Source organism: Panthera leo, chromosome C1 (genome assembly GCF_018350215.1).
Source record: "Panthera leo isolate Ple1 chromosome C1, P.leo_Ple1_pat1.1, whole genome shotgun sequence".
NCBI classification, from domain to species: Eukaryota; Metazoa; Chordata; class Mammalia; order Carnivora; family Felidae; genus Panthera; species Panthera leo.
In genome coordinates, this window is record NC_056686.1 from 74,688,461 (window position 1) to 74,701,947 (window position 13,487).

At 35.2% G+C, this 13,487-nt stretch overlaps 1 protein-coding gene across 6 annotated transcripts in view; it reads left to right on the forward strand.

Annotated features, from left to right (window-relative positions):
- Nucleotides 1–13,487, forward strand: part of PKN2 (protein kinase N2) — a 129,236-nt gene that overhangs the window by 104,439 nt on the left and 11,310 nt on the right. For all 6 annotated transcript variants that reach the window (XM_042952655.1, XM_042952659.1, XM_042952657.1 and 3 more), the window contains 4 exons: nucleotides 63–154; nucleotides 6,567–6,743; nucleotides 11,566–11,628; nucleotides 12,810–12,886. In XM_042952655.1, coding sequence (XP_042808589.1) covers nucleotides 63–154; nucleotides 6,567–6,743; nucleotides 11,566–11,628; nucleotides 12,810–12,886 — 409 coding nt within the window. The remainder of the gene's footprint in view (nucleotides 1–62; nucleotides 155–6,566; nucleotides 6,744–11,565; nucleotides 11,629–12,809; nucleotides 12,887–13,487) is intronic.

Sequence of the window (13,487 nt, forward strand, 5' to 3'; positions counted from 1 at the left end):
TCTTGGAATGACTTTAAAAGTAATAACTCAAATAGAAAGTACCTATTTTAATCTCATTTCAGGTGCTTTTGGCTGAATATAAACACACAAACGAGATGTTTGCTATAAAAGCCTTAAAGAAAGGAGATATTGTGGCTCGAGATGAAGTAGACAGGTTAGTTTTTTTTTCACGAAATTGTTTATTTTTCTAAAGTTTTAACATAAGATCATGAAAATTGATGTATATTTTATAACAGCAAAACTTTCCATTTCTATAATACATGAAGAATCTAACTTAATGTATTTGTACTTGATGTAAGGTAGGCATTAATTACATTTTTCTCTCTAGTCAACGTCTCCTTATGACAGTTTACAGGTTAGTGTGTACCAAAGAAAGATGATGAAATGTTTAAACCACTTCTGTTAAGTTTTTCATACTTGGAGATGGTAAAGTGTTTAGATGCAATAGGAATTGTTACTCATCTGTGGTCGGGTGAAACTATTTCCCATTTCATATTACCGAAGTAATACAATGTCGTTTACAAGTAACCTGAACTTCATTGAATGGTTAATGTATTCTGCTTTATAAAATGCACATATATCTACTTTTTCTTTCATTTTTCTTAAAACGGTATTTTTTGACCAGAGCATCTTACCTTTCTGGGTTTAATAAATGTAAGTTGATATTGATACATCTTTATGTACAATTTTTAAAATGCAAGGACTTTGGAGACAATATTGTAATTAGGTTAGAGAATATGCTTTAGAAAGACTTATGTTAACAAAGTGACTAAATACAAAATTGTATAACAAGTGGCATATTTACATGCTGTTTTTAAAAATTTTTTTAACTTTTTATTTTTTGAGAGAGCATGAGCAGGGGAGGGGCAGAGAGAGAGGGAGACACAGAATTCCAAGCAGGCTCCAGGCTCTGAGCTGTAAGCACAGAGCCCGATGTGGGGCTCAAACCCAAGAACATGAGATCATGACCTGAGCCGAAGTCAGATGCTCAACGAACTGAGCCACCCAGACACCCCACAAATGGCATATTTATTACAGAAATAGACTTCCATTTGATATTTACAAGCAGGATTTTTTTTAAGCCACTTGGGAGCATCAGTTGATATTAATAGAAGACAGCCCTGGACATGAAAAGAGCCTGGTACTAAGAATGAGAAGACTGACTTATCTACTTCTGGTTGTTCCTTCTTAATTAAGGACTTGACCCCAGAGCAATTCACTGAACATCTTTAAACTTCAATTAACCTGCATATTTTTAAAACATATTTTTTTGGTAATGCTTGCCTTAATTATATTACATGCCATTGTGTGTGTGTGTGTGTGTGTGTGTGTGTGTGTGTGTGTGTGTGTGTGTATACATACACACACACACACACACACATACACGCACATACTAAATTGCTATTTTTAGTATTTTTTCCATCATATGGGAAGTTCTTAGAATTAGGATAGATCTTGGGGCGCCTGGGTGGCTCAGTCGGTTAAGCGTCCGACTTCGGCTCAGGTCATGATCTCGCGGTCTGTGGGTTCGAGCCCCGCGTCGGGCTCTGTGCTGACAGCTCAGAGCCTGGAGCCTGTTTCAGATTCTGTGTCTCCCTCTTTCTCTGACCCTCCCCTGTTCATGCTCTCTCTCTCTTGGTCTCAAAAATAAATAAATGTTAAAAAAAATTTAAAAAAAAAAAAAAAAAAATTAGGATAGATCTTGAAAATGAAGTTTTCCCTATGTAAAAAAGAAATTTTTCCCTTTGGATTTGCCTATTTATTTTTTACCTGTTTTTCATATCCCTCAATTACATCAAAATAAACTCTTGATATGTAAAACTATTCAGAGACAATTTTGCTGAATATTTATGTATTCTGTGTACCATGTGGTATGTTTAGAACTATATTTTTATTTTACAGAAATAATTGGTTAAAGCAAACCTTTAATCACACTGTCAGTCTGTTGATAACTATAATAATAGATGAGCCAAATATTTTTCTTTTCTGGAAGAATGTTTCCTTTATTCCAGATCTATGAATGGTAAATTCATTGTTTTCCAAAAATAATAATATACTGGTACTACCTCTGTTAATCCTGATGATTTGTATAGCTTTCCGCTACATTGTTACTACTTTGAGCCAAGTCTTTACAGAAGAACACTTTCTAATTAAATCTAACAGAATAACATTAATATTACTATTAATGAAGAATGTCCAGATTTGAGGATGGAGCTTTAGCCAGAATCTAGGCTGTTACCCCTACTGAAAATTAATCCAGCCTTGTTGAAAAGTTGAGGAGTGATCCTTACCCAACTTCAGTTATAAATCCATATATTCTGCAACATGGAAGTAAAATAACCTCCAGTAGGTATACAAACAGAGAAATGGAAAATTTCGATAGAAATTTGAGGAAGGCATCAAAAAGTAGCAATTAGGGCACCTAGCTGGCTCAGTCAGTTAAGCATTTGACTCTTGGTTTCGGCTCACATCAGATCTCACCGAGCCCTGCTTTGGCCTCCATGCTGGCATGATACCTGCTTAAGATTTTCTCTCTCCCTCTCACTCTGTCCCTCTCCCCTGCTCCCACGCTCTTTCTCTCTCTCTCTCTCTCTCTCTCTCTCTCTCTCTCTCTCTCTCTCCAAAAAAAAAAAAAAAAAAAGAAGGCAAGAAGAAATACCTTAGAAAATTAAAAAATCAACATATTTTGAAAAGTAATACATATTTATAACTTGTAATTCTGAATAGTAAACAACTCAAATTAAACTAATAAACAGAATCCTTTATATTCACTTCCTAATTCATCCTTTTAATAGATCCATAGAATTCAATCTTATTACATCTTACTGACTTTTTTTTTAAATCGATGTTTCCAAAATATTTGATGCTACTTAATGACAGTTTTTCTTTTGATGTTTTCTTTCTCTAGTCTGGATTTCATTATTTTACTTCAAAAACTGCCTTCTTTTTTTAAAAATAGATCATAGAAAATTCCAAATCAACCTCTTTTTAAAATGAAAATTATAGGCTAACTCCAAAGTAATGTAATTCATGTACAAAGATTACATTCTCCACCTACCATTCACAGAACATTCTCTGTGAGTCTCATTTATGCCCAGTCCTGAGTAAGAATGATAAATTTGTGTCCCTGTAGTGCCTCCTCACTCAGCTTCCTTTTCTTACCAGTTCATATTTCAAGACAACAGAATAGAGCTGGAAATACCATTTTGCAGTCATAGAACAAAAGCACAGCTAAACATATATATGTACCTTTATATTTAAAAATTTATATATAAATATGATTCAATCCTAAGATCTTAGCTTTATTAACAATGTTGTTTTCCAGTGACCAAAATAACTATTTATACAAGTTTTTAAGTTTCTAGAACATTTCATAAGGTAGTGTACTTTGTGTACATAAGGAAGTACACAAAAAATGTTAGGATGAAACTAATCACTTAGGGAAATAAGACATAAGTGGATTAGTTATGTAAATAAAAGAGGCTAGATATGCTTGGTTTAAAATAAACAGTACAGACAGGAACAGCTCAAAAGGGAGCATCATGGGGTGCTGATGGATTTAGGTCAGACCTTATAAAAGAGTTGGATTTGTGTTCTTCCTTGGCTGATGGAAGATACTGGGGAATATGGAGAAAAGTTAAATGACAATTTAGAGGGAAATGTTCTGGATAGAAGGAATAAAGTTTGAAGTTTTGAGTAAGGTTGAGTTGTTTCATGAACTTTTAAAGGAAGTATACAATTTAGATAAGGCTAGGAAAAGTTAACTCTTAACAGCGTAACTTTTTGGTGTGCTGTAAAATGCTTTAAATTATTGTGACAATTGTGGTCTATAAAAAGCCTGCCTCCTTTAACTAAGAGTCTGAGACATGTATCCAGTCTTCATCAGTATTGCTGGTCCTCATCAAAGCATTCCTGTGAATGGCATTAAAGCCATTTAGGAGGCATTCTGATCAACAATTCTCAATCTTTTATATCATTTACATGTTCAGCACAGGTCTAACCTAATACCTAATACACATAAGAATTAGTGATTCACCCATAAATATAAACCATATAGACAATGAAGAGACAGTGTTTGCCATCTACTTGAGCCCAAACATCTTGTCATTTTGTTTTTATTTTGTCTGAATATTTTATCTACAGTGCCCAAAATTTAGGTTGATTTTGTGAATCTGTTATTTTGGAAGCCATCTTATCAGTCTTAGATCCCAGTTGGACATTACTTTCCGTTAAATTTTGGTGGTGATGAAAATCAAAGCTATTAACTTTTTAAAAGCCCTTTATGAATTTATTTCTAATAATGACTTAATTTGTAATAACATTTAGAAACCTTGCCAAATATATGTAGACATAAGCCTGAAGCTTTAAAACAATTGTAGTGGTGTTTCCTGTTTCTGAGTATGTATAAAACTATAAACAGATTGTGTGAAATCAGAAGGTAAGAGTTAGAATGTGACCTTATTAAATGGAGTTTAAACACTATTTCATAATAGCTGGATTTACTGCCAGTATTTAAAACTGAACAGATGTTTCAGTTCATAATCCAGAAGACAACTATATTAACATAGCATTAAAAATTCCATGCTCCTTCGGGGCACCCAGGTGGCTCAGTCAGTTGAGTGTCCCACTTCAGCTCAGGTCACGATCTCATAGCTTGTGAGTTCGAGCCCCATGTTGGGCTCTGTGCTGACAGCTCAGAGCCTGGAGCCTGCTTCAGATTCTCTGTCTCCCTCTCTCTCTACCCCTCCCCTGCTCATACTATGTCTCTCTCTCTGTCTCAAAAATAAACAAACACAGGGGCTCCTGGGTAGTCGGGATACACAAATAAATACTTATCTTTAAAATTACCTTTTTAAAATAACTCCTTCTTGGGGCGCCTGGGTGGCTCAGTCGCTTAAGCGTCCGACTTCGGCTCAGGGTGTGATCTCGCGGTCCGTGAGTTCGAGCCCCACGTCAGGCTCTGTGCTGACAGCTCAGAGCCTGGAGCCTGTTTCAGATTCTGTGTCTCCCTCTCTCTGACCCTCCCCCGTTCATGCTTTGTCTCTCTGTCTCAAAAATAAACGTTAAAAAAAAAAAATTTTAAATAACTCCTTCTTAAAAGACCCAAAAGAAAGAAGAATGGATCTACCTCCCTCTTAACATTAGCTAAAGTTTGGTGTTTTGAAATTAGCAATAATAACAAAAATCTAAGAAATGTTTTAATTTAAAAATAAAAGCATTATTAATACTTTTTTAAAACACTAAGGTCAGAAAAGTGTCTATTTTAATTAGAAACATAAATATAGGGTCTCCTGGCTGGCTCAGCCAGCTAAGCATCCGACTTCGGCTCAGATCATGATCTCGCAGTTCCTGAGTTTGAGTCCCACGTTGGGCTCTCTGCTGTCAGCATGGAGCCTGCTTCGGATCCTCTACCATTCTCTTTCTCTCTCTGCACCTCCCCTCTACATTCTGTCTCTCTCTCAAAAATAAACAAACATTAAAAAAAAAAAACACATAATCTAATTGTTAATAAAATGTATATTAATAAGTTAATTCTAACTTGTATTTGAATAATATTTGACCTGGTTTTCTTCTACTTTGAGTTCTAAAGTCAGGTGGATTTACTAAATATTTTCAAAGAAAGGGAGAAAGGTATTTTTTGCTATGTAGGCAAAATTAATGTTCCAGAGTCTGTAAGTTTGATCATTGTTCTTTGTAGAAGCTTGTAAGAGTCACAAGCTGCTACAAAGGCAAAACCTGTGATTGCTATAGATTTTACAAATTAGATCATTCTCAAGGAGCTTCCTTCAAGCATGTTAATTAATAGAATTCTCAATGTACGTCTTTATTTTCTAGTCAGCCTTGTAAATTAAAATTTTATGCATCATATCTTTACCTTTTAACTTCATATATTATTTGAAAAAATATTTGAATACTATAGCTTATGAATTATAAATACTGTCCTTGAAATTACCTTCACCACAAATTTTATATTTTTTAAATTATTCTTTAGGTCAGTCTATTCTCTCACCAATTCCCAATAAAATCACCCCCAAGTAAGCCTTTTTTTAATTAACTATAACCAATAGCCCTGTATGTGCTACTCTGATGCTATCGTTGTCAACTCTAATTTTTATGTCATTCTAATCATATATTTTAGTTTCCATTAATATATTTCTTTTTTCCTTTTTTTATTTTGAGAGAAAGAGCATGAGCAGGGGAGGGCAGAGGGAGAGAGAATCCCAAGAAGGCTCTGCACTGTCAGTGCAGAAGCCTATTTGGGGCTTGAACTCACAAACCATGAGATCATCACCTGAGCCGAAAATCAAGAGTCTGACGCTTAACCAACTGAGCCCCCAAGGCACCCTGAGTTTTCATTAATATATTTCAGTTGAAGTTTTATATATCAAGTAGACCAAATTTTTCAAAGCATTTATAGCAAAACTAAGGCATATTTTATGGTTTTAAAGTTCTAATAGGTAAGAACTTTGCTTATTTTAGAGTTCAGTAATTTTTTTAAAGAATGTTACCTCCAACCAGAACTTTTTTTGAAAAACCTATTGATTTTTAAATGTTTTCTCTTACAGCCTGATGTGTGAAAAAAGAATTTTTGAAACTGTGAATAGTGTAAGACATCCCTTTTTGGTGAACCTTTTTGCATGTTTCCAAACCAAAGAGCATGTTTGCTTTGTAATGGAATATGCTGCCGGTGGGGACCTAATGATGCACATTCATACTGATGTCTTTTCTGAACCAAGAGCTGTGTGAGTATGCTTTGGACATTTCTCTGAGTTTTTTCATGACAGATTTTTTGCTATGAAGGAGAAAAGGTCTCTCAGTTTCTTTTTTCTTTCCAAATGGAAAATATATTTCTGCAAAGAATATTAGAACTCTACTTATTTACCTCTTTGCTACATATAAATGTATCTATTTTACTTTGTTCATGTTGAAAATTTTATGGATTACCCTAAATCACACTTGATAATTTAGACGAGCAGTTTAGGTTCATTTTAGTAAAATACCTTCTTTTTCTATATTTTCTTCCTGGGAAATGCCATCTAGAACCATGGCTTGCTTTATTTATTTATTTATTCATTTTACTTTTTTTTAGAACTATGGCTTTAAATACTTAACTATACTCAAAGTACATTGTTAAGTGAAAAAACATAATATAAAAGAGTCTTTATCAAGTATTTGTATGAAATATTTGTTTTTGCATTTTAAAGGGTAATAATTAATGTGTATTAAGTCTTTGCTTGCACGTGCTTAAGATATCTCTGAAAGAATATAAAAGAAATTCATATGCATATAGCTTCCAATGAAAGGTATAGAAATATGCAGACTTTTCACTGTATTTTTGTAGTTTTTTAATTTGCTATTATATGAAGGTTGTGCTTCTTCAAATGCATAAAAATAAGTAATTGGAAATGTTTGAGATTAAATATAGATGTGTATATATTTTCCCCTTACTGTTATCCCAGTTTTATCACTCTTAAATGGTGAAGCTAGGATTTGATCTTAGGAAAGTGCTCTGAATAGCCACACTCTGTATGCTGATGTTTACCAACTTTGTATCTCCAGCCCTGACCTCTTCCCTAAACTTCCAACTCTAATAACATTCAGCACCAACTTGACTTTTCCCTTCATATGGCTAACAAGTATTTCTCTTTGCAGACTGAATTTCTGATTTTTCCTATTTCCCCCAACCTTACCCACTTGTCCCAAACCTGCTACTCTTCTAATCTTCTCCTTAATAAAAGGCAGTACCAGTTGTTCAAGCCAAAAGATAGGAAGTAATTTTTTTTAAGAGGTTTTATTTTATTGAATTCCAGTTAGTTAACATACAGTGTTATATTAGTTTCAGGTGCACAATATAGTGATTTCACCAATTTCATGCGTGGTACTCATCATAAGTGCACTCTTTAATCCCCATCACCTATTTAGTCCATCCTCCCATTCACCTCCCCCTCTGGTAACCATCAGTTCCCTATAGTTAAGAAATCTATTTCTTGGGGTGCCTGGGTGGCTCAGTTAAGCGTCCAACTTTGGCTCAGGTCATGATCTCCTGGCTTGTGGGTTCAAGCCCTGCATCAAGCTTCTTGCTGACAGCTCAGAGCCTGGAGCCTGCTTCAGATTCTGTGTCTCCCTTTCTCTCTGCCCCTCCCCTGCTTGCGCATGCTCGTTCTGTCTCTCAAAAATAAGTAATAAACATTTAAAAAAAAAAAAAAAGGAAGAAATAGATTATTTCTGATGGTTAGTGAAACTTTCAAAATGGAGACAGAAGCCAGAAAGTAAAAGGCATTTCCTGAATATTTAAAAATTAAAACCAGAGCATCTGGACTATGCCTAGCCTGTCCCACCTGCACATGGGAATTTGTTTTTGTTTTGATATGTACCCCCACCCCCCTTTTAAAAGAAATTTAAAATACAGTTCTCCTTTAAGGAACTTTTGTTTTTGCTGAGAATACAAATCATGTACAGATGAAACAGTTAAGCCCAATGAAATACAAGAATAAAATTCCAGAGCACCTGGGTGTCTCAGTCGGTTGAGTGTTTGACTCTTGGTTTCAGCTCAGTTCATGATCTCGTGGTTTCTGAGATTGAGCCTTGTGTCTGGCTGCACACTGATAGTGCATGCTCGCTCGCTCTCTCTCCCCCCACCCCCAAAGTAAATAAACTTAAAAAAAAAAAAAATAGAGGCACCTGCGTGGCTTGGTTGGGCATTCAACTTCAGCTAAGGTCATGATCTCGCAGTATGTGAGTTCAAGCCCCACGTAGGGCTCTGTGCTAACAGCTTAGAGCCTGGAGTCTGCTTCAGATTCTCTGTCTCCCTCTCTCTCTGCTCCTCCCCACTCATTTTGTGTGTGTGTGTCTCTCTCTCAAACATTAAAATATAAAGAATAGGGGCGCCTGGGTGGCTCAGTCGGTTAAGCGTCTGACTTCAGCTCAGGTCACAATCTCGCGGTCCGTGAGTTCCAGCCCCGCGTCGGGCTCTGGGCTGATGGCTCAGAGCCTGGAGCCTGCTTCCGATTCTGTGTCTCCCTCTCTCTCTGCCCCTCCCCCGTTCATGCTCTGTCTCTCTCTGTCTCAAAAATAAATAAAACGTTGGGGCGCCTGGGTGGCGCAGTCGGTTGGGCGTCCGACTTCAGCCAGGTCACGATCTTGCGGTCCGTGAGTTCGAGCCCCGCGTCAGGCTCTGGGCTGATGGCTCGGAGCCTGGAGCCTGTTTCCGATTCTGTGTCTCCCTCTCTCTCTGCTCCTCCCCCGTTCATGCTGTCTCTCTCTGTCCCAAAAATAAATAAAAAACGTTGAAAAAAAAAAAAATAAATAAATAAATAAATAAATAAAACGTTAAAAAAAAATTTAAAAAATATGTATATAAAGAATAAAATGCTACATTGCTGTATTTCAAATTTGAAGTACCTCACTCTGATTAGATCCCATTGGATTAGATCAGATCTCACCTCAAATGTTATTTTTTTGAAATCCTTTCCTGAGTACCCTATCTAAAATACCACTACATCACTAATGTCCAAATCAGATCAGTCTTAACGCTGTTTTCTGTTATCTCCATAGCACTTTATTTCTACCTGAAATCATCTATTTATTTTTCATCTTTTTATTGTCTATCTCCCCTCATTAAAAGGGAGGAGGATGTCTGTTCTGTATATTAGTGGAACACCTGGAAGTGTGGTTGCACATATTAGGTGATCAGTGAATTTTTATTGACTGAGACTGTGGTATCAAAAATAGTTTGTTTCCTAGCTTTGTACCTTTACACAGAGTAGTTACTCTCTCTGAAAGCTTCATTATGTTTCTGTAAGAGATTTAAAGCTTTGATTTGAAGATTAAATAAGCTAATAAGTGAAAATATGTAACATATACCTGACACATAGCATAGTAAGCATTTAGTGAAATATATATTTTAAACAATATACCCATTATTTGTTGGGTGTCATTAGGGTGATTTGTTTACAAAAAATGAAATAAAAGAGAAATCAAGGTATTTTTATAATTGTTATAATATTGTTTTGTTACCAAAATAAGTTAACCAAAATCTTATGTATAAAAATAAGCAATTTTAGAATCATATCTGTTTGAATGGGACTTGAGCTAAATTCTTTAAACTTTCAACAAATAATTATGTAAGATCTAATGTATAATTAAATATTTCTAAATACTTGCACTTTAAAATTTTTCCAAATTATCATCCCATTTTTTGTTAAATAAGGGAACACATGACATAGCTAAATTATCTACGTGTGCATTCTAAGAGTTCGAAGAACATTCACCAAACCAATAAGAGTAGTTAGTTATCTCTATAGATGGTAGTGACACTGGGGTGAGATGGATAGATGGATGAATGAAGTATTGTGCTTTGGGGCCAGAGGTATTATGTGTACTTGATAGAGAAAATACCTATGTATTACTTGCATAATTAAAAACTGATTCTCCTAAGTGTTTCCTTATAGACTATTCTGCACTGAAAACACATCTGCATTTTTAAATTCATGTATTTATTACCTCCCTTCTCATTTAGTAAGCCTGCCATGTTTCAGGCATTATTCTAAACATTTAGGATAAATACTGCAAAAGACCCTCATGGTCCTATTCCTCAAGAGTTAATATTCTAGCTGGACTCAAGTTTGCCTAAGATCCAAACCCATTTACCCAATTTCTTCACCAGCTCCAAGACCATTCAAAGTCAACCTAAGTCAACCTCATTTTCCCCACAAAACTTTGGCTATTTCTCTGTCTCTTTACCTATTACTCTTTACACTAAGGAAATCTTAAGAGTCATCTTAAGTTTTTCTCTCTCCCTCATCCTCTGCTGCTAGGGAGACACCAGTCTTGTGCTACTTTTAAAGTTTCTTTTGAACCCATCTCTTTATTCTCTTTGTTGCCACTACCTTGGAGGTTCTCATGGTCTCCCATCTGTGCTACCACAATAGCCTCATCTGTTTGTTTTTCCTCTGGGTATCTACCTACTTCTACTCCAGCCTTCATACTACCCTCAGAAAAATCTAACATAAATGTGATCGTTCTGCTCTGACCTAAATGGTGTGATTCTCTACCGCTGAAAATAGAAATTTCAGTATCCGTAATATGGCACTTAGGGTCCTTCACAACTTGACTCCAGGCTGTCCTTTCAGCCTTGTCTCCCACTTCTTCCCCATTCTTTACTTGAGCCACAAAAAACTTGTTATTGGTTACCACAGGTGCCTTTTACACCTCTGTTGCTTTCCATCCTAGGGAATGCCCTGTATTTCCCCCCTGAGAGTTCTGCCTTTTACACTGTCCTTCTGCCCTTGTGGTAAATTGTATTTTTCCAGATCAAATGTCTACTCTGAGGACTTTAGTGACAGGCAAAGTTAATGGCTCCCATTGTAGACATTGTATTTTTCTTAGTTTTTAATTTTATCCCTGATTGTTAGGACATGTCTTACTGTGTCTGGCATATACTAGGGACTAAATAAATACTTGTGAAGTTAGTTTACTACAGAATTCTGCTTTGGAGCATAAAATTATAAACTGGGATTCAACAGCAGTGGAATTTATTGAACATCTTTTTATTTCTTCAAACAGATTTTATGCTGCATGTGTAGTTCTTGGGTTGCAGTATTTACATGAACACAAAATTGTTTATAGGTGAGTAAAGTTTTGATGCTTTCTAATGGCTTATTTTGGTGTGAATTTGAATTAAAAATAATTAAGGATATTTTGTGTTTAACCAGCTTTTTAATTTTCTCTTTCAAATGATAAGTGACCTCTAAAAATTTTAAACTCCAATTTTGAAAGAAATAGTTACACAATAATTATGTGATGAACCTCTTTGTTCCTATTCTTCTTCCCATTACCTAATTAAAATAGTCAGATTATAAGTTGAGCTCTGATAACAAAATTCACTAACAATATTCATTCTGGTGAATATTTTACATCCAGCTGAGCCACTGCAGAAAACTTTGATAGACCAATACTACTCAGAATTTGTCCATGATAAAATAAGTAGCGTGTACCAGAGTATAAAACATCACCCTGCTTCCTTAAGTCTTGCTGTCAACTAAACACTGTACTTGGTGACACAGTTGCCTTATGTACTAATATAAGCTCCTTATCAAGTTGCAGACTAGCAACAAATAATAGCCCAGCAGCCAAGCAATGGACCACACTTTGAATAGCATTGCTCTAGACTAGACAAATTCAGGAAGGCTAGTAAGGAGACCATAAACATCAGTGTATTCAAACTTCTAACAATATATCCAAGGTGAGTGTTTCCTCATGGCCCTGTTTTACTCTCAAAGGATAAAATATTTTTAACTTAATTTTTAATCAATTTTTAATTTAATCAGTTTTGGTCAGTGATAGCTTTCTCTTTATTTCGCATTATTCTCTTAGAATAAGGCTGGTTAAAACTGCCCTCTTGATACCTTGACAGTCTTTTCTTACAGATGGTGTGTAGAAGAACTTCAAACTTAGTCCAAGTCAGACTATCACAAATAACAAATTAATAAAACCAAAGTTAAAAATACTTGAACTCCTTCCACGCTTTAAAATACATATTTAAATAGATAAAACATTCCTTTTAAAAAACATTCTTTTCTGTATAGTGGAGAAAATTATTCAGACATTATATTATGTAGAGTAATAAAAAGGAAGAAAAGTGAACATTTGTAATATATTTAAATCTCAGATCATAACATGAAAAACTCATTTTTAGTAAAAAAAAAAAAAAAAGTACAGCTCCTGTTGAAATTATTTTTATCCTACATTATCTACTGATTTTATTGATTTTTTTTCATTTTGCATTTTTTTTTTTTTATCCTGAACAGAGATTTGAAATTGGATAACTTATTGCTAGATACAGAGGGCTTTGTGAAAATTGCTGATTTTGGTCTTTGCAAAGAAGGTAATTGGATATTTTAAAGTTCCTTTTCTAATGGATTACTATTCCTTTGTACTTTGGTATTTTTCAACTTTGTCTATGGAAAGCAAAATGTATTTTTAACTTTATTCTTTGTTAAGACATTATGCACTGTTCATGTAATCTGATTATCACATTATTAAGCATTCTGTGGTTATGAATAAGGTAGGTTTTCAGAAATCATAATGTAAAACCTAAGATCCTCTTTGTATGGGGGCGCCTGAGTGGCTCAGTCAGTTAAGTGTCCGACTCTTAATTTCGGCTCAAGTCATGATCTCCCATGCTCCACGCTATGCATGGTGCCTGCTTGAGATTCTCTCTCCCTCTCCCTCTTGACTCTCCCCCACACACGTGCGCATGCTTGCTCTCTCTCTCTCTCTCTCTCTCTCTCCCCCTCTTTCTCTTTCTAAAAAAATAAATTCTGTCACTACTTGAGAAAGCATTGGTTAGGCCACCAATTTTTTTTTTACTTTGCTGGGACTGTACAAAGTAAATTACATAGGCCTAATGACTTCTGTCCAGCTTCTTAAAACTGCTAACATTTTTAAATAGGAAGAAAATATGCATATATCTCAGAATCTTGTCT